The sequence below is a fragment of the Pyrgilauda ruficollis genome, unplaced genomic scaffold (assembly GCF_017590135.1).
Source record: "Pyrgilauda ruficollis isolate IOZ18807 unplaced genomic scaffold, ASM1759013v1 scaffold39, whole genome shotgun sequence".
Taxonomy (NCBI): domain Eukaryota; kingdom Metazoa; phylum Chordata; class Aves; order Passeriformes; family Passeridae; genus Pyrgilauda; species Pyrgilauda ruficollis.
This window is the reverse complement of record NW_024525378.1, coordinates 3827541-3851878: the sequence shown is the minus strand read 5'-3', so window position 1 is coordinate 3851878 and position 24338 is coordinate 3827541. Positions and strand designations below refer to the sequence as shown.

The 24338-nt window shown below is 45.6% G+C and overlaps 2 protein-coding genes across 2 annotated transcripts; one reads left to right on the top strand and one right to left on the bottom strand.

The window, feature by feature from the left end:
- Positions 1-817: 817 nt before the first annotated feature.
- On the bottom strand, positions 818-10089 carry IRX4 (iroquois homeobox 4). The gene is made up of 5 exons (XM_041476687.1): positions 9517-10089; positions 4838-4996; positions 3632-3902; positions 1897-2301; positions 818-1706 (listed from the first exon to the last, which is right to left on the bottom strand). Exons 2-5 carry the CDS (start codon positions 4880-4882, stop codon positions 934-936), a joined length of 1494 nt encoding a protein of 497 aa, XP_041332621.1. The 5' UTR covers positions 4883-4996; positions 9517-10089; the 3' UTR covers positions 818-933.
- On the top strand, positions 9555-13466 carry LOC121358393 (wiskott-Aldrich syndrome protein homolog 1-like). The gene is made up of 3 exons (XM_041476550.1): positions 9555-9734; positions 10187-10853; positions 11315-13466. Exons 1-3 carry the CDS (start codon positions 9555-9557, stop codon positions 11428-11430), a joined length of 963 nt encoding a protein of 320 aa, XP_041332484.1. The 3' UTR covers positions 11431-13466.
- The last annotated feature ends 10872 nt before the right edge of the window (positions 13467-24338 follow it).

Genomic DNA, 24338 nt, shown 5'->3' with positions numbered 1-24338 from the left:
TGTGAATCAATTGCTCCGCGCACGGCGGAGGCGACGCCGCAGCAGAGACCGGCCCTTGGGGGCCGACCCCCGCCCGGCCGCAGCTCGGGAAGGAGGGGAGGGGGAAGAGAGGGATGCTCCCGCCCCGCCGGGCCTGGCGGGCGGCTGGAGCCCCCGCTGTCGGCCCGGGAGGCGGCCGGGGCCCTTCGCTGCCCGCGGAGGCACGGCCGGCTCGGAGCGCAGCCAGCATCCCTCCTGCGCGCAGCGCGCCTCCCGGGCTCCGTCCTCAGTCCCGCGGCAGCGCCGCTCTGAGCCTCTCTTCCCCTCTCCCGGCAGCCTGTTGACAGTCCTTGGAATTACCAGGATCGGCTCCGAGGGGGAATTTGAAACATAGAAGTTGTTTGTTGCCCAATGCAAAACGCTACCACTTGTGTTACCTCTGAAACAGACAATTTATTGGAGTGAGCATACCCTTTAACATTTTTTTTGTCAAGATAAATTTGTGCAGTAGGTGTAAACTTAGTAGAAGTGCTGTTTGTGAATTATATGCTAACAAGGAAATCAGGAGGAAAAACTCTCGAAAAGTCTTTACAACTAATGTCGGCATGCCTTAAATTAAATCTGAATTAAAATTTCCCGTTTGTAAACTTTCGGATGTAAACTTTTTAAGTAGGTCTACACTATAGTACGTGCTTTTTGGACATGGAATTAAATAACTTTCACGACACTGATCCCTTAAAGTCGCAGCCAGGAGAAAATGTTCAGAACAGCAATGAGCAAAGTCTTTCCGTTGAACTGAGCAAACTGAACTTGAAATCCTCGTTTATGTTGTTTGTTTAAAAAAAAAAAAAAGGAAGAAAAAGTTTTATATTTAAATTTAAACTCTTGCAAGTCTCTTTTCAGTGTAGCTGACTCTTCAAGCGTTAGAAAGTCCTTCGCCCCTCGGCGGGCCTGTTAGGAACAAAACATTTTGCTTCCTGATTTGGGGAACGCCAGAAACTCTTTGTTTGAGTCATGGTGGGCCAGGTTTGAGAGCTGCCCCTTGAGCACATTGGCGCCGTTCCCCACCGCGCGTCCCAAGGCGCCCGTTTCCAGAATGGCTCCTTTGGTGGTAGCCCAGGAAACTGTTGTGTTGCTCAGGGCTTGGTTTAAAGTACTGTGCCTGAACAGGGGGTCGTGAAACACCCCGTCCACCCAGTTCCTGAGGTTGGTGACCGGCGAGTCCTGGTGCCTGTCCATGACGCTGACCGGGGCGGGAGCGGCGGCGGCGGCCGAGCCCCCCGGCCGTTTCAGCATGCAGGAGGGGTACTCGGCCTGGTTGAGGGAGGTGGCGGTGTGCGCCAGGGACCAAATCCTGGGCTTCGCCTCCAGCAGCTGCTGCCCCTGCTGGAAGCACATCTTGGACTCGCAGCCGCGCTGCCGAGCGCCCAGCGGGTCGGGGCCGCACTCCTCCGCCGCCGTCTTCAGGCAGCTCCGCGCCCGCTCTGCCGCCGCCTCCTCCTCCTCCTCCTCCTCCCCGGCGGCAGCCGGCGGCGGCATCTTGGCGGGGAGCTCGGCGGCCCGCGGCGGGTGGCTGCCGCCCGGGAGCGGGAGCGGGTGCGGATGCGGATGCGGGAGCGGGTGTGGGAAGGGCCGCCTCAGCTCGCACTCCGAGCTCTCCGACTCGGCGGCGTCCAAGTCCTCCAGGTCGCTGAGCTCCAGTTCCTTCTCCTCCTTGCCCGTGGGTTCTGCGGGGCGGGGGCGGGGGAAGGGACAGCAAAAACAAGACACACGGTCACTGTCGGCGCCGCACTGCCCCGCGGCCGCCCCCACCAGCGAGGCCCGCGGCCGCCCCCACCAGCGAGGCCCGCCCCGGGGGCGAGCTGCCGGCCGAGCCCCCGCGGCCGCACCGCTAAGTGCCTGGTTTTAGCAGGGTACCCTCGGCTTTCCCGCTCTTCATGGCCTCTTCCTGCGAACCCTCCTCCTCCTCCTCCTCCTCTTCCTCATAGGGCCGCTTCTCGTCAGAGCACTTGTTCCGCGGGGGCCAGGTCATCTTGTTCTCCTTCTTGAGCCGCCGGCGGGCGTTGGCGAACCAGGTGGAGACCTGGGTGAGGGTCATCTTGGTGATGATGGCCAGCATGATCTTCTCGCCCTTGGTGGGGTAGGGGTTCTTGCGGTGCTCCTGCAGCCAGGCCTTCAACGTGCTGGTCGTCTCTCGGGTGGCGTTTTTCCTTCGCGTCCCGCCGTCCATCGTCCCGTACCTGCAGGCACAGGGATGTGACAGCTCGCCCTCGCCCCCGCGCACCTGCCCGACGCGGGGTCCCAGAGCCCCGGCCCCGGCCGCTTGCCTGCGGCACCCCCAGGAAGGCAGCTGGACCGGAGAGGGGGGAGATGGATGAGGACAGCTCGGTTTTAAGAGGGATGAGGACAGCTCAGCTTTATGAGGGAGACCAGGCTAGAGAATTCAGGCCGAGGAAGGACAGCAAGAAGGAAGGGTTCAGCCAGCAGCTGCAGCGGGCAATGCAAATTTCTGCTCTGCCTTGGCAGTGGTGGTGGAAAGAGGGAAGGAATCGTCTGCTTTTATTTGCGGTAAAGTCAATGTCAACATTTCGGGCAGCAGGAAAATCCTAGCGGCTTGCAAACTCACAGAAATACCACTTTCCTCTCGTTTTTTATTAGTCCTCCCCAAACAAAAATCATCTGGGTGACCCCAGGGTGTAAGTGTTAATAGAAATATATTTCTTCTTACTCCTTTTATTAGTAATCTCCTTTACCCTTTTGTTCCTGAAATTGTAGGAACCTAACGCAGATGACACTGGGCTGCGACTGAATATTTAATGCACATCCTCCAGGAAAGGTCACTGGCGCCCAATGGGCCTCTGAGCTGGGAGCGGTGCGTAAGGGGGTTTGCGCTGGTCTAAAACTAATAAATATACACGGGATGCCCAAGCCTGACTCCGCGCAGGGAAAGATAATTACCGCCCCGGTTAAGAGGGATTGCCTCCCTCGCTACCGCCCGCCCGGGGGGCGGAGGACCCCGTGTCGGTGTGGGAAAGGGGAGGCGACACGGCTGGGGCCGGGAGATGCCGAGAGGCGAGGAGGCAGGCTGGCGGGGCGGGGCGGGGATGGCGGGGAGCCCCCGCCCGGCCCCCGCCCGGCCCCCGCAGCTCCCCGCTCGGCTCCCGCCCGGCACCGCCGCCCGGCTCCCCGCCCCGCGCCCGGAGCGGCGCGACCGACCTTCCCGGGGGCCCCTCGGCCGCGGCATCAATAGGGACACTAACTCGCGCTGTTACGGTGCAGGGGGAAAAAAAAGGAAAAAAAAAAAAAAAAAAAAAAAAGAGGAAAAAAAAAAAAAAAAAAAGAAAGAAAGGCTGTGTGGGAAGACCGCATCATTTTTTTGCAAGCCTGGGTCTGGGTCGCTCTAAACTGCCCGCCCGGACGGGCTCTCCGCGCTCGGCCGCCGGCTTGTCAGGCGCGACTTTTAATTGCGTTACCGTGAGGAGCGAGCGGCGGGCTGGAGCAGCTGCTGACCGCGGGGCTGGGCACGGCGGGGCGGAGGAGAAGCGCCCGGGGCTGCCCCCGCCCGGGGAGGGGGTCCCGCCGAGCGGCCTCCGCCCGCGGGGGCACGGGGGGAGAGCGGGGCCGGTGGGAGGGAGGGAGGGAGGGAGCGAGCATCCCCCGGGGCGGCTTACCAGGGAGTAGAAGGCGGGAGCCTCGGTACCGTAGGTCACGTAGTTTCCATAGCCCTGGGGCCCGGCGTAGGGCCCGCCGTAGACCCCCAGGGCGGCGGCGGAGTTGAGCTCGTGTCGGGCGGTGGCGAGCAGGCGGCTCTCGTACACCGGGCAGTACACGGGGGTCTGGGCGGAGGCGGCCGCCCCCGTCTCAGCCAGCGTCCGGCTGCTGGACTCGCAGCAGGTCGTCAGCGAGTTGGTGCTCATCAGGAACTGGAGGGAAAGAGAGCGGCGCTGAGGGCGGGGTGGGGAGAACTTCCCAAAGTGTAACCAAGTTTGGGTTCGGTTGCTTTTAGATTGTGTGGGTTTGGTGGGTTTTTGCTTGGGTTTTGTGATTTTTTTTTTTTTTTTTTTTTCCCCCCAGATCAGGTCGTAGCTTTGGGATGTCGCCCGTCCTTCTGCCTCCCCTGCTCCCCTGCCGTATTTTATTTCAATCGTGATAGAAACGCTCTGGACAAGGGCAGAGGTGCAAGTATTTTATCAGTTTTTTTAGAACGACTCCACAACAACAACAACCAAACGCCCCGTGACTGTGGATGTTTAATCCTCTATAATACATTCCTCAGGCCCTCTGCATTTAAAAGCTAACTTCTCCTGGGGTGTTTCCACAAGACTGGGGTTTACACCGTTTTCTCCTCTTGCAGCACAATGATTCCCATCTGCGTTTTTAAACCCTTTTTTTCGAAGTCATTCATGCATATTTATTTTGACTGCAGATTTGTAGCAGCCACGCACGCATCTGTTATTAACCTGCTGGTTTTGAATATCCCATTCTGTTTCTACGGGTCGGACCTCTGTACATCCATGTTTAATTGATAATCGTGAATTTAATCGTGAAAGAGAAAAAAAAAAGGAGGGGGTGCGGGTGGGGGTTGGGTATCTCTAGCTCCCCTTCTCACCTCTCTCATCTCTGTAATCATCTCCCACGAGTCTTTATCACCCCCAAACATCCTGAATCCCGCGTGTTTCATCCCATTTTAAAACTGATGCCCGACACAGAACTTGGGCATCTTGTAAAGCTGTGGAGCGAGCATCTGCTTTGCCGCCACCGCATGCGGGAGAGGATCGCTGCCGCCCTCATCCCGGACGGAAGGCATCGATAAGGATTGAAATTCAATCAATTAATGTTGGTAGGCAAAAAGTCTTACCTGGGGTGCAGAGGAGTAAGGGTAGCCAAACTGAGGATAGGACATGGTACAGAGGCTCCCAGTTATCTAGAAACAAGGCGAGGCGTCTGATCTGCACGCTATTGCAGCCTGGCTCTGCTCTGTTGTACCAATTGATTGGTAACCACAGGTCCCTAGATGCTTATAGGACGAAGCAGAAAACCACATTTAATTTATTTACATGAAAACTTAAACTTTTTTTTTTTTTTTTTTTAAATATGTACGGCGATTTTAGCACCTTCCCCGCTACGGCTACGACACAGAAATAATTGTTACATGTAGGCTCTCAGGCTGGCAGACGTGACGGCAAAAATAAATACTTTGCACCCACGGAAAAACAAAAGGTGGGAAGAAGAAAAGTGACACAAATGCATCAGCTCACAAGCACATTGTTTTAAAAGAGACGAGCCTCTGACGTCACGCAAAACCTACTCAAATTAACCTGCCTGTAAGTTTAACACTCATTTTCGGGAATCTTTCCCCTGGCATGGAAAATAGACTCTTCAGCATCGCCTTTAGCCTGCCTAACAGGAGAGAAAAGTTTGGGAAGCTCTTCGGTAGCGGCAACGCCTGCTTGCAACACATCTATTTCTGCGGGCAAGGGAAGGAAATGAATGTTTTTAATCTGAAGGATCAATGTTGTATCAGCTATTTTCCCCACCCTCCTTAGTCATTGAAAGGCTAGTAAGCACTTTTAATTAGAAATTAATTAATGAGCAGCTGCTTCTTCCCACCCCACAGTAATAATTAGTCTCAATTACAAACAAGACATATGAAGGGACACACGACTGAGTCTTCATTTAAGATTTAATCAACAGTTAAAATTAGCGCTAACGCTGACAATAAAGCACATGATAAGCAATCCTCCTTTTCTTTTCGGCTTTTATTCCAGGCGTGTGATTACAGGTAGAAAACCCTACAAGCGTCTTCCGGGGAATGATGGAAAAGATGCGACTTTCCACGTTAAAAAGACTTTGATCCCATCTCTAACTTCCAACACCCGCTTCTACCCGACCCATCCCACCGCTGCCATCAGCCTCCCTACCCTCTGGGGGTCTGGGACACCCCCAGACACGAGCAGGCAGCAATCCCCCCCTGCTGCACGCTCGGAGGGGACGGGCCGTGGGGGGAAGATGCTGGCAGCCCCAGCACCTCTCCCCCGGCGGCCGAGGCAGGGCAAGCAGGCAGCCCCCGGCTGGACGGAGGAAGCGGAGGAGTCAGCTCCGAGGCTGAAGCTGGGCTGCTGGTGCAGTCGAACGCTGCTCCATGGTGTGCAGACTTGCTCAGAGAGATTCCTGGGTTCAGACATGTGAATAGCCCCAGGGTCACACTCTAATTAATGATGATATTCTCTTCTTCTCCCCAGCTGGAAGACTGCCTCCCAGAAACGAATCTGCCCACACTGACAGCTCGATTGAGGGTGATTGATGACTATCTGGAGACCACAGTACACATAATATAATATCTGCTGCGTAATTGCTTTAATTTACAGATGAAAATACTAGTCCTCAGATCGAGTTAGACTACAACGAGAGGCGTTTTATGGCGCTTTAGAGTGTTTGCAAATAAAAGATATCAGATACAGTACATGCAAATTATCCTGACAGCTCAGTATCTGTAGCCGGGAGAAACGTATAAAGAAAGGGAATCAAATGACATAAATAATCGGTTTGGAATTCTGTATTGATTTTTGGATGGGAAGAAAGAGCTTTTTCTTTCCTCACCTGAAATGTTAATTCCTTTTTATTTCTGAGAATATTAATAACTTTGCCATTGGGTTTCTTTTATAGAAGAGCTCCTCTATTCCTCCTCCTGCACTATACCCCCGTGCTACCAAGGTATAATAATACTTTTAGCCACTCTTTACCAGCAGCTTCCTTCTGTGCGGAGTGCTGACGGACTATTGCATTGTTTGGGAAGAAAAGACACCCAGTGTTTACACAATGGTCTGCACGCAGTGTTCCGTGCTGCTCCCTCTGCCTCCTGTGCTCATTGCGCTGGGGGATGTTTGTTTAAGCTCCGGAATAAAACTCACCGGTGCTAGGGAAGAAAATAGTTGCACTTATCTCAAGAGCGGCTCGGTGTAAAGCACTATAATTAGCTGGGAGTGCTGGAGAACTGCCTGAAGAAGTCCTCCCAGTTTTCCAGGCTACAGTTTGGGAAATGTTCTGGAGTTGTGGGTTTTTTGGTGTTCTTAGTTTTTATTTATTTATTTTTTTTCCACTGCAGATGTCAACTCCGCAGTGGCCCACTGTAGTGCACTACAGGTTTTGATATTTAGATGAGTCTATTAAACATTAAAATACAAGGAGAAATTCAATATTTATAGTCCTTGTCTATTTATATATCACAGTTGTCTTTCACTGCACCATGCAAATACTCTGGTGCCCATTTTTGCGCTGAACTTTCCTGTATTAATCATGATAATTATTTGTCATTTTTCTTTGCAGCCTGCCTGCTCTATTACTTTGCCCCTGATCAGCTTTGTGTCAGTTCCAATCTGTATTCCCTAGAAAGCAGTCATTAAAAAACCCCCACCAAAATAAACAAACAAACAGAAAGAAAAAGCGACAAAAAACTTAATAACCTTAAATGCTGAAAGCTGACATTACGTCCTCCCCCACTGCTGATGTCTTCTTTCACTTACAGTCTACAAATAATGGCCCTTTGTTGATAAGAAACTCAACACAATTATATTTCATCTTGAATTTTTGGTGCCAGAGCACAAACATGCATTAAGCCCCACAATGATTTAAAATAACCTTTGTGGTTCTTGCACATAAACAAGGTAACACTGTTCAAATCCAAGCAAAGACGCTTAATGCTGTGGGCTATATCCTTAAGCATTTGGAAAATGCAAGTCTTTGCTGTGCAATAAAAATTGATCCTCGTCAAAGCCCCTTTCCTGTACAATGCAGTTAACAGCTTTTGAGAAAGAAACACACACAGCTTTCTCCAAAGTTTGAGCAGTGAAACCCATCACGATCAATAGGAAACGCTGGAGAGTTCCCTTCTGGTCAGAACCAGCCTGCACACTCAGGCAAGAAGGTATTTCCCATCCAAAGCCCATCCAGGTCTCTCTCCCACGGTTATGAGCTTTTCCTCTGAGTACCTGGAGCCAATGCTCATACAAGTTTTAGTGTAAAAACATGGAATGAGAATGAAAGAGTGTGATGCTGCAACAGGCCACAGCAGGTAAAACAGAATCTCTTCAGGACTCAGACTTTGATGGACGTCTTCAGGGACATGATCTAGAGGCAGTTAATGCAGCTACACTTACTATCTACATTTTCATCGCCTTCTCTTTTGGAGGGGTTATTGCCACTCCTGGAAATATTTCAGCAACGGAATTTGCTTATGGGCTAAACAGACTTTAGCGAGCTCTTTCAGTCGAGTTTGCTTTGTTTTCATGTTACAGACTTAAAGCAACATTGACACCGTCTGATAAATGCTGATAAAAGATCTACGTGTTGCCCACTTGGAATCTGACATGGAACCGTGGGCAGCCTACAACATTTTTAAGTAGGTTAGCTCCCCTAAACTTGCTATTGGCAGTAAATATGATTGGTTTTTTTCCCTGAGCCAAATTGAGGTGTAACTGCACCTCCTGCACTCTGAATCAAGGGACAGCAAGACTATGCTTCCGACCTGCACAAACCCTTGCCATGGCTTGGGATTGGCAGAGCCATGATGACCAACAGAACTGTTGCATAAGAAGGCACTGCTAATTAATTTACTCAGTTTACAACTACATGTAAAATCAGTTTGTTCAAAGCTATCCATCTGAATGCTTTCATTTTGTAAGTCTTCAATCCTCTTGGCAAACAATCTAGATTAAAGCAGAAAGGCCTCACATGCTCATTCTTTGTATTTATTAACTTTTCACACTTAAGAACTAGAGCCAGCTTTCTCATTCTCTCTTTCTCTCTTACATGCACACCTACACACACACACACACACACACACAAAACACAGGCACACACAAAACACAAACACCAAACTTTTCAGTGAGAGAAGTAAGTGCTGCGACCTGGGCAGCTGCTCTATGGCTATAGATGGACCCTACAACCAGTCCACATTTACCTGCTCGGTGCACAGCATTGCAACTATGCCTTCACTAGCAAAGCAAAAATTGTATAAGACTTCCATTCTCAGCTCCTGTACCCCCAGTGCTGCAGATCTGCAGGCATTTAGACACCACCACCTTGGAGCTCTCTGGCAGCCAACAGCTTCAACTTACTTCCCTGCGAAGGTAAAACTTTCCTGCTTGCAAGGTCAAATTCTGTTTTTTAAAGTTCGCTTTAAAATCCAGAAAGTTTGACTCAGTACCTTACCTTAGTGCTCGCTGAATACCATATCCACACCCCCTTCCCAAGAAATAACACACGTATGTTAAAATACATTTACCCTCTGTCCTAGGTAAAGATTGCACAAAGCCAAATGATTCATCACGGATAGTTTCTCTTCCCTCCAGCAGTTCGGTTTCAGCTGCCTTGCTGCTAAAGCAGGCTCCGAAGGAGAAGGGGGGCGCGGGGGGGGGGGGGGGGGGTAAGCCCCACCGCTCCCCTCCACCCCCCGCTTCCATAGAGACACAAACACACACACACACACACACATACACACTCTCACAGGCACCACCACCAAAGGAAGAAATTTTTTACCTGCGATCACGCCAGACTTCGGCTAAAACCTGGTAGCGATGGCTGTGCCATGGCAGGGCTTCTCTCCTCTGGTGTGCGCTGGCTGGCGTGGCAGGGAGCTGCGGGGAGCTAACGCAGACATGTCTCAGTGCGCGCTACCTGCGCGGCGCGGCACGGAGCCTTCGGTCCCCAGGCGCCACAGCCACTTCACTAACCCCCTGCACCAGAGTGACGCTCAAGTGAATAGTTCCACTGATCACACTCTTTCCTACTGATTAACACTTTCCAACACGACCAGGCATTCCACTTCCAACTTTTCCCGTTTTAAAACAGAAGCAGCCAGCGCCGCTTGCTTCCGCGGGTTATAAACGCCGTCTGGGGCGTGGGGGACACCATAATTAATAGCAGGTTAGTAAAATTAGTGCTGCCACTCCAATTGTTGTCCTTGTTGCCAACAATAATTGCATTGATTCTGGAAGGACACGAATGTCCTCCATTTAACCTAATGATCTGCGGGTTGCACACGCTGTACGGCAGCCGTGGCGGTGATTAACTGCGCGCACCTCCAAACTATCATTTATCTCCGCGAGTCACGACTGAAAGGCGCTAAACTTACAGGCAACTCTCCCTGCCTCTCTCGCCGTCTTTGTTTCCCTCCCGCTGCAGGAGGCGGGCTGGGACGTCGGCGTAGCCCTGCGCACAGGAGACGGGCACCTGTACCTGTCCCCCCGGCCGCCTCGGCTTTATTCATAGCCCGGGGGCAGCGCGGCGGAGCCGGGCGCCGCGGAGCTGCCGGGGACTGCCTGGGCCAGCGCCCCCGGCCGCGGGGAGGGGGCAAGGGGGGGAGGCGCGGCAGCGCCCGGCACCGGGGACCCGCTCCCTGCAGCGCCCCCGAGGCGGGCTGCGCCGTGGCTGCCCGCCCTGGGCGCAGCCCCACAGACGCTGCCCGGGCACCGGGGGCTTCCTCCGGGCGGAGCTGGGGGGCAGCCGAGCGGGGAGCGGATACAGGTGCCGGCGGCAGCCGAAAGCAGGTCGGGGCAGGAGCGCTGGTTCCCGCTTGTCCTCTCCGTTCTCCTGCGCCCGTCCCTGCGTCCGGCCGTCCGTCCCGCCCGGCCTCAGCCGCAGGCTGCCGCCGCCACTGCCGCTCTCTCCTGAGGAGAAGTTACACGGGCCCGAGGCTGGGCGAACGGGCGGCGAGGTCCCAGTCCGAAATGCCTTTCCCGGTGCGCAGCCTCCCTCCACCCTCGGTCAGCCCCGGGTGCCCAGGGCTACTTCGGGTTCCGGGCCGGTGTCCAGGACCGCGCAGCGCCCGGGATCCCCGCGGGAGCCTGTGCATGACAAGTTCCACCGCGCGCTCGGTACTTTCTTTTCTTAATTGTTTGTTCAGCAGGAAAAGGGACAAATCGGGATTGACAGAAGGGGGAGGAGGGATCAATATCATTCCTGTTTAAAGGCGTGAGCCTGGGCAGACGTCTCAATAAGACAGAGGAGGAGAAAAAGAGAGTATTATATCCTACCTAATTAAGCGAAGACAAAGAGGTGTGGGGAGAAAGGTTCAGCAGAGGTGGGGTGGCAATAGGAATTTTTAATCCGGTGTCTTCCCACAGTAACCACCAAGGCTGAACAGTAACGTTAATAGGGAACATCTGTACATCGACAGATTTATTCTTGCCAGGGCTCTTTCACGCCTGTGTCATTTGCATGGCCCCGTGCTCGTAATGTTCGACACACGCTGCACCTTGTAGTGCAATGACAAGGTAAATCTGATGAATGCTGAAACTGGGAAATCCTCTTCTCTTTCCTCTTTCTCCCTCCTCAGATTGCCCTTGCAGCTTTCAGTGCGGGGAAACCACTCGGAGAAAGAAAACGCGAGCCTTCTCCCCATCTGCACTTGTAAACAGAAAGCCAATCATGCCACGATCCTTTGCATTTTAAAGCGGAGTAACAAACCCACAGCGACGTGGATGCCCTGCTTGCCCGCCCAGGCTCCCTCCCCGCCGGCGGGACGAGGGCTCTGCCATGCCCCCGGGAGTGCAGGAGGCGTGTGTGCCTCCCCCTCCCGGCCCTGCGGGTCTGGACTTTTCCTCCCGTCCCCCGGGGGACCTGTCCCTCTGCCCTACCCCAGGCTCCCGCTCCGGGCTCTGAGCCAGGCCGACTTCCCCGGGGCAGCGCCCTGCCCTTGCAGGGGGAGCCCCGCCGCTCCCGGGACCCCGTCCAGCCGCCGGCCGGCCCGGCCGAGCCCGTGTTTTACAGAGCGGGGTGGCACCCTCCGCCGCCGGGAGGTGACACCTGCCCTTCGGCCCTAACGAGCTTTGAGGGCACCGGGACCTCTCGGTGTGGCCTCCAAACCTTTCCCCGTCCCGGCGCCGGGTGCTCGGCCAGAGGCCGCCCCCGCTTTTCCCGACGGCAGAGTTACAGCGGGGGGAACTCCGGTGGTGAGGCGCTGGGGGGCTGCTGGATTCAGCTGCCTCCCTGCCCTGAAATATGGTGTTCAAGGGCAGGAGACATCGTTCAAAGAATAATCTTTTATATTAACAGCTACAACCAGTAACAGTACATTAATATGAGTCTTTTGTAATGTAACAACCTCAGGTCCACGAGATCAACATTTTTAATTATTTCAGTGATGCTTAAAGGAAGTGAGCAGACTCGAGTCTGTCTTTTCCAATTTGCTCATGTCGACCTGCACATCTTGGAAATTGCCATCCATTGCCGCTCTGACCTATGTAGCAGAAAGCACGGTGGCTTTCTGTCAAAAACTGGTATAGCCAAGTAGTAGGGCAACCAGACTAAGTGGAGCTGGAATCCCAATAGACATGCAGGCAGGTCAACCATGGTGACATCATGGACACTGAGGGAACACTGGCCACTGATAAATCTGGGAAGATGCTTGCAACAAGAGCAAAAGCTTTTGGGCAGCACTCCCAAAAAAACACAGGCCAGAATCTGAGGCCAGAAGGGCATTTGTAGATCTTGCTTTATGCTGTTCATAATGTTAGGTTGTCTTTCTCCTTTTTCACTTTTGTTTAAATGGCCAATAATGCTAAGGTTTCAACCATTTTTAATGTTTTAACTATTAATAGGTGCTCTTTTCACTGTAGAAGTGCCGTTGGTCCTGTCTACCCTGGCATTCTTTGGCATTCTTTCCCATTTCTGTAGCTAGACCAATGCCCTCTCTGCTGTGAAAAGGCCATTATTAAATGATACCGAGTGGTCATAACCCTTAATTTTCCATGTCATTAGACAAACAGCACTGGTGATAGCACCACATATTTCCATTCAGAAAGGGAATATAATTTCATTTTCAGTGTCAATTCCTTTGGCACTCTGGCTGTATTTTGAAGACCTACTTTCTAAGATACCAGATGGGAGAAAACAGCAGCTTGATCTCTTACTTTTTTGGCCTTTATTTTCCTGTAGAGGTTACTAAATCACACCTAGTCAAGGAATAATATACTAATGCATGTATCATAACTCATGTTCACTATGAAGGTCCTAGAAACACATTAGCTTAATCATGAAACCTCTGAGATAATTTACTTAACTGGAATAATTTCACAGGAAAGCCAATATAATTCAGGATATAGTAAATACATGGATAGAAATCAGATTTTCACTCAAACTATTTTTGTCCTCATCTGGTTATATGGTGCCAAGTTATGTGGTAGCCTCAGAGCAGCAAGGTTTGTCTTAATTTGCAGGGATCCATACAGGTACATTTCTTTTCCTTTTCTCACATTAAATTCATTATGTGATGTTCAAAAGACTGATGCACACTAGAAAACCTTTAGGCATTTCTGTGTAACGGCGATGGTTTATTAAAAGGATAGGTTATTACTTTGAACAATGACTTCAGTGCGTATGTTAAAATGTGAAATGTTTATGGTACTGGCCTGTTTTGGCCAGAATCTGTACAACTAGACTTTTATTCATAAATGCATGCCTTAGCTAATAAACCACATTTATTTTCAGATCCTGTGTGGTCATCTGAGCATCTTTTGTAGTCCACAAAGATGTAGGTTCTCAATTATGTTTTAAAGAATTTTGTAAGCAAGTATTACCATAATTCCATTTGTGAGCCCATGATTTTGAAAAGATATTTATTTTGTGTTTGAAAAAAAATTTTGATGTGCTTAGAGAAGTAGCTAAGGCTGTCTTATGTGCTCAATATGTGGATGGGTAGAGAGGATTATTTTTTAGTAGGAAAAGAGCATAATTTCATAGACTTAGAAGCAGAACCCAGCCTCTTGGAAGATGCTGAAAAGGCAGAAGACACCAAGGGAGTCAATGGCACCAAGTTCTCCTTTGCTGCAGACTTTGGCCAGGTGAGCCATGCTGCTGAGGTGGAGCTCCAGGGAAGTAACACAGCAATAATCTACTTCCTCCGTGTTTCACAAGAGAAGAGACGTGGGCCGGGGGTGTAACCCCACGGATCTTCCTGTGAGTGAGGAGTTCTGCAAAACGCTGCTCGTGAGCCATCACTTCTCACATAAAAGGGATCACAGAAGAGAGCTGTGAGTGCCTCAGAAAACAAAGATGCAATTAAGGCAGCGTTTGTAGTTTTCAGTTAGGGTTATCATTCAATGCAGGATGAACCATCATTTTTTTCCTGCTAATTATTTTCATTAGCTGTTTTAACTCTTCCTGAGAGTTCTTAATAATGGCTTCAGAGCAGAATGTGTAAAACTGAAAATTATTTATGGCAATGATTAGAACTACAGAATACTAATATGGGTAGTCAGGAATAATTCACCATAGCAGGAAAAGCACTATTTAATTGTTTAATATAGAAGTTTAATTGTGCTTGCATACAATTATCATGTAAATATCACTGTGATCACTTTAAGAGGTTATTTCTAAGTGTGCCAAAATTCTGAAGCAATCTGAAAAGAATTAATTTTTTTCTTACCTCCCTTCACAAGTCTCTCAAGTGTACTATATGTTTTAACTTAAACCAAAATATAGCCAAAGGCAGACAGGAGTTCCAACAGTGACCAGTGTAATACTCACTGCTTTTAATTACTGTAACAATAAATCACACAGGAATGTCCTCCAGGTACTAAATGATTTTCTAAAAACATTTGAGAATATTTTTGAAATTCAATTAATTGAAGGCACCAGATAAAAGGTACACATTCTTAATGGCTATAAAATAACCCTAAGGGATGTAACTGAGCTCCAAGCTTAACTTCAAAGTGTGACAGAAATACTTACTGTATTACTTTAAAAGTATTCAGATCAATGAATCAGTTAAAATTACTTATACATTTACCAACCTTTTCATTTTCTTTCTGAATATGATAGAAAGAATTGCTCTCATTTCCCAGGACACAAAAAGCAGTCGAGACCTGTAAAAGAAATTGTAATTAAAGCCAGCCTTCAGTCAAAATTGGTATTATGAATTTTTGGTTGACACAAGATAAAGGGGCCAGGGAAACATAAAAGTGGCTTGATAAAGCATACATTTAGACATTTTATACTAAAAATTGACTGGTTTGTGGAGATATTTCAGGGTCTAGGATTAAATCTGTCCTTGTTAGGCCAGTAAGCAGTTTTCTATTGAATTCAATAGAAGCAATTGCAATACCCTGCAATCTGTATTGTGCACAGCCGTGTGCATCTGACTGACTCTACGATTATGGGCCAAATCAGTTCTTTTTTTTCCTTTTTGTTCCTGCTCCTAGGATTAATCACAGTACCCTGAATGCCCCCATGGCTTTGCAAGGTGCTGAAGATCGCAAGCAGTCACGGCATGCCTTCAGCTTTTGCAAGCAACACTCTGACGTAGGATGCCAGCTAATGCTCAGTAGGATCTAACTCCATGAGTAAACACCTTGACATTTGGCCTTGAGTTCATGAGCATCTGAGATTGTTGTAAAAGAAAAGTGTTTAAACAATCACCATTTTCTGATTTGCAAGGTGATTTTATAATGCAGTGTGACTCAACAGCAGGAAAGCGTTAAGAAATATGTAGAGGCTGAACTGTTGCTACCAGCCAATTTTTTTTGGCAGAGGTGCTCTGTTCTGCAGGAAGGCTCTTCCTTCTGCTCTGTATCTCTACCGTGCACCCAGCTTTGAAAACAGACCATACACCCATGGTCATCTTACCATGGAGATAAGGGTTACCTTCTGACCTTTGCAAAACGATTGCTTGTTATAAACATGTGTCACAGCTAAACTGCACATGTATTATTCATCAGAGCAGAAAGTTTAGAAATAAGTTTAGAAACGAGAACTATGCACACATGTACATTCATGCACATCCATGTCTGTACATTTGTATTTACACAGAAGGAAATCATGTAGAGAAGTGTCTGTACTGCTTGGAAGAGCTATATTCTATGAGAAGACTGAAAACACTTTACTAAAGACTAATTGCAATGATTTCCAATGGATATTTATTTTCAATACTCACTGATAAGTTTGTTAGTAGCATGTTAACATTTTCTCTGTGTATAAAACACATTAAATTGAGACAATAAAAAAGTGACAACAGGGATAAATGTATCTTTATCCCTTTTGTTTCTTTTCCTTGAGCATTTGAAATCATAAACATCATTAGAATTTTTGAGCATTTAATATTGATGTTAAGTCATGACCGCGTAACTATTTTCTATAGCTGCATGCAGTAATTCCCCACCCTGCAGGTGTGAGGTGGGTGGGAGGATCACTGAGCCTTGGAAACATCCACAGCAGATTGCAGTTGAAAAAATACAGTCACTGACAATACACGTGTAGTAGAACAGTCATTTTAAAACTGTGATAAATATAATACAACACTAAAACCACCAACAAGACCCAGGTCTCATCAAAGAACTTTGCTTCATCAGAGTAATAAAATAGTAAAAACCATTTTAATCAGGGACTACAGGCTGTAGAAGACAGTTCGATATGTTTATTTTGACAGCAAATACCCATAACACTCGTAACAGACACATCCACCAGATTACCACATGTGACTTGCGACCAGGTTAAAGTCAATTCTACATAAAAAAGCCTGAAGTTTCTGTTAAATGTTTGCTCCACCAATTACTCAAACCAATGTTAAGAAGTATTTTGGGACTTTTCTTCTCTGGAGACTTGGCAGTCAAAAGATTTTTTTTCCCGAATAGTTAGGTTGTTTATCTCAAAAGGGCTGTTTGTCTAATTAGGAACACATGGATTTATGAGTATAAATAACTCCACAAAATCTGAGAAACTGTAGAGAATCCGTACATTTCTCCCTCCTGTTTTGAAACTCAATAAATGATTGAACACTTTCTTTCTTTTTTTTTTTTTCTTTTTTTCTTTTTTTTTTTTTTTTTTTTTTATTATTTTTAACCTGTGGTAAAATGGTTGCAGTCATACAGAAGAGATGAAGTAAAAACAAGTCAGAATATTGGCTTCAGATTAAAGCTGGGTAAACCTGGGATAACTTGTCTAGAAAGTAGAATAATTTCATTGCAAATACCTGTCAAACAAGGTTGAATATGGTTCACAAAGGAAAAGGTATGCTCATATGTCTAATTTTTAGGTTTGCAAGAGGCTCTGCAGACAAGATATGAAATGAAATCATATTTGTTGCAAGGTGCTGTTTCCTCTGCATTGTATTTTTCAGTTAACACTCCTCCTCCTCTCCCAGGCATCTGATTTCATAGCAGGTAGAGCTCAGTCCTAAAGACATAGGCAGTGGGAGACAAGAGATTTCTGCAAAATCCTCATTAATGTTGAAGGAAGAGCCTGTCTTGGGAGGATGACTCAGATTCCTCCCTTTGCCCATATCCAGAGGCAACAGTGGGAGGTGAAAGACAAAGAGCAGACACCTGCAGCCACGTGTGTCCCCAGGGAGTGTGTCCTGTTTGACATTTAGGCCTTGCACAAGGCTCCCCAATGTGCTCTGTTCCTATGCCAGCCTAGCTTTTCATCTGGAAGCAGAGCAGAGTAGGACAAGCACTGCACTTGGTTCCTTATCCAGGAAGCAGGAAAATGTCAGTACCAACTCAAACCCAGCATGCTTGGGGGTGTAGCAGAGCCAGGAGTGGCATTGGTGGAGCTGGGCACTGCAGCTGCTGCGCATCACCTGGAGGAAAATTCACCTGAGGCGACACAACTGAGACAAAGGTCAATGACAGCCCATGGCACCGCAGGCATTTCCAGATGCTCCAAGCTGCAGAAGTATGAAAGAATGACAATTATCAGTCTGACCAGATGCCCGTGCCAGCTGCTGGCTGATCGTGGTCAGCCAAATGAAGAAGTCAGAGTGGACAAGCGTGAGAAAATCTGTCCCTCCCATTACCAAAGTGCAGACACCCTGTGGCTTGCCCAGGCTCCAAAGTGGGAGCTCAGCTGATCTCTTGCCTTTTCGCCCACAGTCACTTCTAGCTTTAATCGACTATTAAAACCTTGAGTAGCCAAATCTATTTTGTTGTTCCCTGTGTGACTATTGTTGGCTTGCAGTTTTTTATCAGGTTTTCTTACCCAAAGTCAGATAGCCACCTTACATCAATGTGGACAGCAAAATCTCCTAACTCTGTCAGCTCCTGGGCCTCAGACGGTGCTTTCTAGGCTTGCCAAGCATTTGTAGGAGGACCTGCTGGAAACATCAATCCCAGCTGACTGCTCTTTCATGAAACTTAAAAGATTTGAAACAGAAAGCACAGCGGAGTAAAACCCGAGAAGATCTGAAAATGAAAAAGCTATAGATAGATGCTGAAGACTCCATAAATGTAAGTAGCACTAACAAACCACATTTTTTCCTATTTAAAATATTTTATGTGAATTACACTGCTGGGAAAAGGCAGATGGAGGAACCACAGTCAATCCTGAAATCAGAGAGGGTCACAGGAAGATTGGGAGGGCAGCTTGTTCTTCTGGTCTATGTTATGACTGTCCTTGAGATGTGTGTCCCTAAACAGCTTTTTTTTTGAGCAAATTGAGAGTCATGTGACTGTAGTAGTTGACCTCTTTGTAGAAGAAGTAACAAAACCAAAGACAATTTTTTGGTGCCTACTTAATGAAATATATTTACTTTAAAGGATCCTATCTTCAGTAATCGCTGATAAATGTATAAAGTTCTCTCACCCACCATTTTTTCCCCTGGAATTACAAAGTGCTGTGTCTTGGTAGCTAAGCAATCCCCAGAATCAATCACCTGCAGTTTAGAGAACTTTAACTCACTCAGATCAGCTTTGCAAAGGCACTTCAGAATTACCAAAAGAGACAGGCAGAATGGACATTTATGAATTTATAAAAATACAGCCATTAAAACTGCAGTTCAGGAGTCCAGTCCCAATTCCCTTGTCCTTTTATTTCTTTCTTTCATTGAGCCATACAGCTTTCCTCTTGTCTTGCCTTGATTGCACTAAAAACCCACATGAAAGTCACTGAGAAATAGGATAATGATTTTTTAAAATATTGAACTCCACTTTTACTTTTTTGTTGTTTTGTTATTTGTATAGAAGTCCACACGCCTAGGAAAATTTGTTGAATAGTACAATTTAGAATTGAATATTTTATAGATAGACCAAGAAAAAGAAAGCCAGTTTTAGCAATACAAATAAAAAAATGTTTCTTGTGTTATATATGAATCATGCAATTAGTGAATTCCACTAAGGATAGTAATTGTTCATTACTTTAGATCTGGAAACTATTTTGAAGTGCTTTGGAAAGCTGAGTGAGAAGAATATTGTTTATCTTCAAAATCAAGTTCAAAGAACTTACCTTCAAGCAAATGACGGCATTCCCAACTAGGGATGACACTACAGAGTAAATGCTAGAGGGAACTTAAAGCAGCCTAATATAGAAGCTTGGCTGAAACAAAACTTTGAAGATGTTTCCCAGAAGTTGATAAGAAAAAGGTTTATGGTAAAAAATAGCAAGACAGATGAAGTCCTAGGACATTCACACCAAACACTTCTTTCTTTTTTACATGTGCACTGCAGAAACCATGTGCCAGTGCAGCTGAATCCCATCAAAGATCCCGTGGAAGTCTAATATTTTTCTTTTCCTTGGAAGTAAAGGTTTGTGTTAGTACTGTATAGATCTGTGTAAGTGGTACAGGTCCTGTGCATGTAACCAATTTGGTCTCTTTTCCTCTACTAGATTTAACTTCATAGACTTAGCAATGGATGAAATGAGTAAAATTATATGGCCTGTCCCAAAACACTTTTGAACATATAAATATTGGCTTTTATACCATCATTGATCAGGATTCGAGAGAAGGGCAGTTCTACAGATAAATAAAATGCCCAGAATCTTACTTTATCAACCCACAAGATTTGTAAAGACAAAATCCATCTTAGGGCATAAGCCAACTGATGAACTTGAGCTGGTTTACGAGAGGGTTTTTTAGTCTTCTTCTGCAGCAGATGGTACTAGTCAATGTTAGAAATAGGACACTTGATGGATATACTGTAGTTCTGTTTCAGAATAGCCATTCCCATGTTTCTTCCAGATTCCGCTTTTCTTTCCCCTTTCTTGACTGCCAAGATTATTGAGGATATTTACCCCAACACAGAACTCATGGTCTCGTTTTTAAAATTTCCATTGAAGACAGATTTATTCGGACTGCTGTTAACCAGTCTAGAGGAAATTGCCCTTCTGGCAGCAATATCTCCTTGGGAATCTGTCAGCGTTAATTCTTTCTTTAGCTGTTGAACCAAACCAGGAGTCAAAATACACATTTAGGAACCCACGGAAGTTTTCCAGGGTTTCTGAGCAACAGCAGCTTCCACTCTGGTAAGTCACAGCTGATGCTCAGCATCTCTTTGACTAGGTAACATTTTTGGAGAAAGCTCTTAAATCTTTTATCTTTCAAGGGATGGAGCTCATTTCCTTATGCCAGTATTTGCAGAAAGGGATGCATAAGTGATGTTTAGGAAGGCAATTTAATTTAGAGATTTAACAAATACAAAAGTAAGGTAAAATTTGGTAAGTCAGAAGACACAGAAGGAAAAAACCCTCTTGTAATCTTCCCTGTTGCAGGTAAAACAGAGCAATTTGTGGTGAAAGATTCACGTCTAAAGGAGCAGGATAGGAACCTGAACTCAAGTCTTCTGTGAGTCTGGTTGAACATATGCTAATAATGTCCCTCAGTCAAACCATTCAGATTTTAATTCCAAGTTAGAAATTCTATAGTATTTCTTTTGTTTTTTTTTTTTTTTTTTTCCTTTTAGCATATTGGAAACCTTGAGAGTAGAGGTAGAACTGAACTGGTCCTTTCAGGGAATTTTTCACTTAAATGCAACCTGATTTTCAACAGTTATATTGAGCTGTCTGTAAGTATCTGTAGGGTCTGAACAGAGACAAAAGAAAGGTAGACTGGATAGTTGTGTGTCAGAAGAGTTTTCTATTCTGAAATCCAGAAATAATTGAGGAATTAGATGTAAGGAAATTATGTATAAAAGAAAGATTATTTTTCATCTCAGTCTTTGAATGCACTGATCTAAAAGTTTTAGAATGCATCTGACCTAAAAGCAATTTAAATGAGTTAACCTTTTATGGAAATGCTTAGAAAATTATAATAATTCCTTGGAAGTATAGTCTGCCCTAAACTGAAATAAACCTGCCCTAAATTGAAAGCAAACCTGGTTGCAGTTACTAAAAACGGACATTGTTGCAAATGCTTCAAAAAATTAGAAATACCTAGTATGTAGACAGAAGAAAAAAATTCTTTTGCACCTGTAAGTGTCCAGTAGCAAATTAGATTAAGTTAACGATATGCACCTGAATAGAAGACCAAAAAACCAGAAATTGGATTCTTGTCTAACATTTGGTCCCTCTATCGTTACATTCTCTAAATCTTTGCTTACCCAAGACCAATGTTTTAGACAGAGATCTATTCACACATTTCAGAGATAACATAGAACTCCTAGAAGGGAGGTTGAGAAAACCTCTCAAATGCTTACTGCAATTTAAGTTTTTTGTTTGTTTCTTTGTTTGTTTAATAATTGTTTAATCCTGGTAGCTTGGACTGTATCTATACCAATCTGGCAAATAGACCAGATAAAAGAAACTTTGTCCTGCTTTCCCTTGAACTCATATTCTTTGATCCATGATTTGTATAAATAAGACAGAGGCTTCCTCTCAGTTGCTGACCTGGGCATTGTTATCTATCATTTGGTTATGTAGTCTGTGACATTAGATTTTTATTTCTGTAGACAGAGATATGCCATTATACAGATTCCAGTTTCTTTATGTAGAAAAATGATGATTCCTTGGGCTTTCTAATTCTTTAATATTCTTCTTGTTATGGATTACATTACAGTGTGTGTAATTTTCCTAACACTATTTCAACTTTTGTTAGTTTATTAATAACTGCATGAGACTGCTTTTGCAAAAACAGAGAATGTACTTTACTTTAAAATTGCAAGAGAAAAGAAAAACCTTTGAATAACTTTAAATCAAATTAAATGTGAATATTCTTTGTAAATTCTCATTATTAATACCTAATATCAGATGGCATCTGTATTTTATAAAATTTTAGCACTAACAATATTTGGCTCCTAAAAATCTGCCTGAGGACTATGACAGACATATGTTCCTTTGTGGGCAGAGAACATTCAGTTCCAACACTGGATTATGGCTTATTATCTTGCCCAGAGCTGCTGCCACCAAAAGAAGAAAGTTGTTCAATAAAATTTTGATAAGTTTTCCACAGAGCTTTTGGCACTAATTCCCTGTTAATTGGGTGACATAAACAGTCCCCAAAACTTCTCTGTACATTATGATAGGAAGAACACCTTCCACCTTGTGCAGTTGAGTATTTTGTCAGGGTAACTTGCCTTCTCTGGCAATTGAAGCAGACCCTGCAATCAAGACTTCCTTTTTATCAGGGCTTGTGGATTCCCTACAGTCTTGAAGAACCATCAGACTAACCTTCTCTTGTTTACTACCCCATTCCCGGTCAGCAGTATTTGTCCTTTCTTTGGAAGTCTTTATTCCAAGACTCTTGCAGTCATCTGAAAAGGCTGCTTTGGCAACTGTTCTCTGGGCCTCCTTGATTCACTTTTCCTGAGAACAGTTCTGGACGACTTCTATTGCATCATTGCTTTAGAATATTTTGGGCGAATTTCTTTTCTCTCCCAATGAGACATCTTGTGAAGACTTTTAAGAGGTGGATGCTAAAATATGTATAAACATATGCATTCTCTTTGAGGAATATGGATTTATACTCATGCACGTTTGGAATATTAGAGAAAATAAATTTTCTAATTACATAATGAGGATATTTGCTTTCTTTATGGCTGCCTTGCTGCTCAATGCTCTATTATCTTAATGTGAAGGATTTAATTTATTTATATGCCTATTTTAGACTATGGGGAAGACGTGACTTGTGGGGGTTTTGAAATAAGAAAGGTAAGAGGAATTTTTGAAAAAGGAGGTGCTTGCTAACCATCTTGTTGTCATTACCTCCCATTTCCTGCTCTATATCCCTTTCTCCTTCCATAACTAGAGGTTCTTGGGGCCAGATATTTGGTTTAGGTCTTTTGGTTAGAAGAATGTTTTGGATGGACAAGGAGCTATGTTGGAGTCATTTGTACTCCCTGTCTCCTGACCATGGGACTGTAATTTAGTTACTAAGAATAAGCAGTGATTGTTTACAAATGGACTTTGAAAATGAGGAGGAGATTATGAGAGACTAAATTAGTTGTAAATAATTATTTCCATAGAAAAGTGGTTCTGTGATTCTGTGGAAAGGACTTACAGTCATCTCAGTAAGTTACTAATTTGTTTACCTTCAAGCAAAATCATCTCTCTAGAGCCAGCCAATTTTTATACTGAGGTGTAGAAGAGCTGTCCTATGTGGCAACGTGATGGATAACTTCATTATACAACTTAAGAAGCTCTTCTTCCCTTTCTTGTACCTTTTCACACTCTAGTTAATCACCTCGCCCTGGTTAAACCAACGGACTACTTCAGCATTAAAAGTATGCAAAATTAACATTTTACTGCACCAGGACCAGATAAAGGCAGTCTTTTCCATCTGGAAAACAGACAGCCTCGTTTAAATGATTCTGGTTTCTCTGTCTGATGTGTAGTCCAGCTGACGCCATTTCCAGTCAAGGCATTGAGTCATGTGCTCAACTTCCATCCCTTCTACATCTTTTTCATTATAAGAATATAGTGTTAGGATGGCTGGTCTGGGCTGTCCCTGTCTTCAGTAGTGGCAGATATTGACTGCTGTGTGTTTATGAACAGAACAGATTACAGAGATTTACAGCTTCCAGTGGTCTGTGGTTCAGGAACTTTCTGGGTGAAGATGATGAAGTTCTGGTTACTGTCTCTGGGCCTGATCCTGATGCGGGGGCTGACATGCTGCCCTGCCTCAGCCCACCCCCAGGGAAATGCCCTGAAAGTTCCCACTTCTCCATTGTATCTAATGTGAAATGACTTTGATGTTTCTTTCACCTTGCTGTGTAAATTTTCCATCTTTTTGAGAAGGAGGGCAGAATCAGACCCGGACACAGCATTCAGCACATTGATTCACTTTAGATTTGTACAATGAAATATCAAGATTTAAAAATTTTTTATTGTTTCTTGAAATGTTTCATAATCATGATTTTAGTTTGTAGTTTCATAAAACTGGGTGAAAATTGTTTTCATCCCTGGGGTCTAAATCATGTACAACCCTTTTACAGAAATTGCTGCAATTTTTCAATAAAAAAACATATCTGTTTGAGAGATTGTTCCCCACCACTGAGAACATCAGGATTTTCAGTTTTTTAGTCTTCATAAGAACAAGGATTTGTATCTGTAAGACCTTATCTGCCCTTCCTTTAGATATTGACATGGATTTTCCTATTGCAAGACAGGGTAAAAATCACTGCTGCACTTCCTCTGTGTAAGCAATGCTTGCCATTTTT

Bases quoted from the DNA above. Each gene is read 5' to 3' on its own strand.
- IRX4 (XM_041476687.1), bottom strand. From the start codon at position 4,882: ATGTCCTATCCTCAGTTTGGCTACCCTTACTCCTCTGCACCCCAG. The intron at 2,302-3,631 runs GCTCGCTCCCTC...GCCGCAGGCAAG, and splicing joins GGTAAGCCGCCCCGGGGGAT to CGGCCGGGGCCGGGGCTCTG. The intron at 1,707-1,896 runs GTACCCTGCTAA...CCCGCCCCGCAG, and splicing joins GAAGAGCGGGAAAGCCGAGG to AACCCACGGGCAAGGAGGAG.
- LOC121358393 (XM_041476550.1), top strand. From the start codon at position 9,555: ATGGCTGTGCCATGGCAGGGCTTCTCTCCTCTGGTGTGCGCTGGCTGG. The intron at 9,735-10,186 runs GTGAATAGTTCC...ACGTCGGCGTAG, and splicing joins TGCACCAGAGTGACGCTCAA to CCCTGCGCACAGGAGACGGG. The intron at 10,854-11,314 runs GTACTTTCTTTT...CTCCCTCCTCAG, and splicing joins CAAGTTCCACCGCGCGCTCG to ATTGCCCTTGCAGCTTTCAG.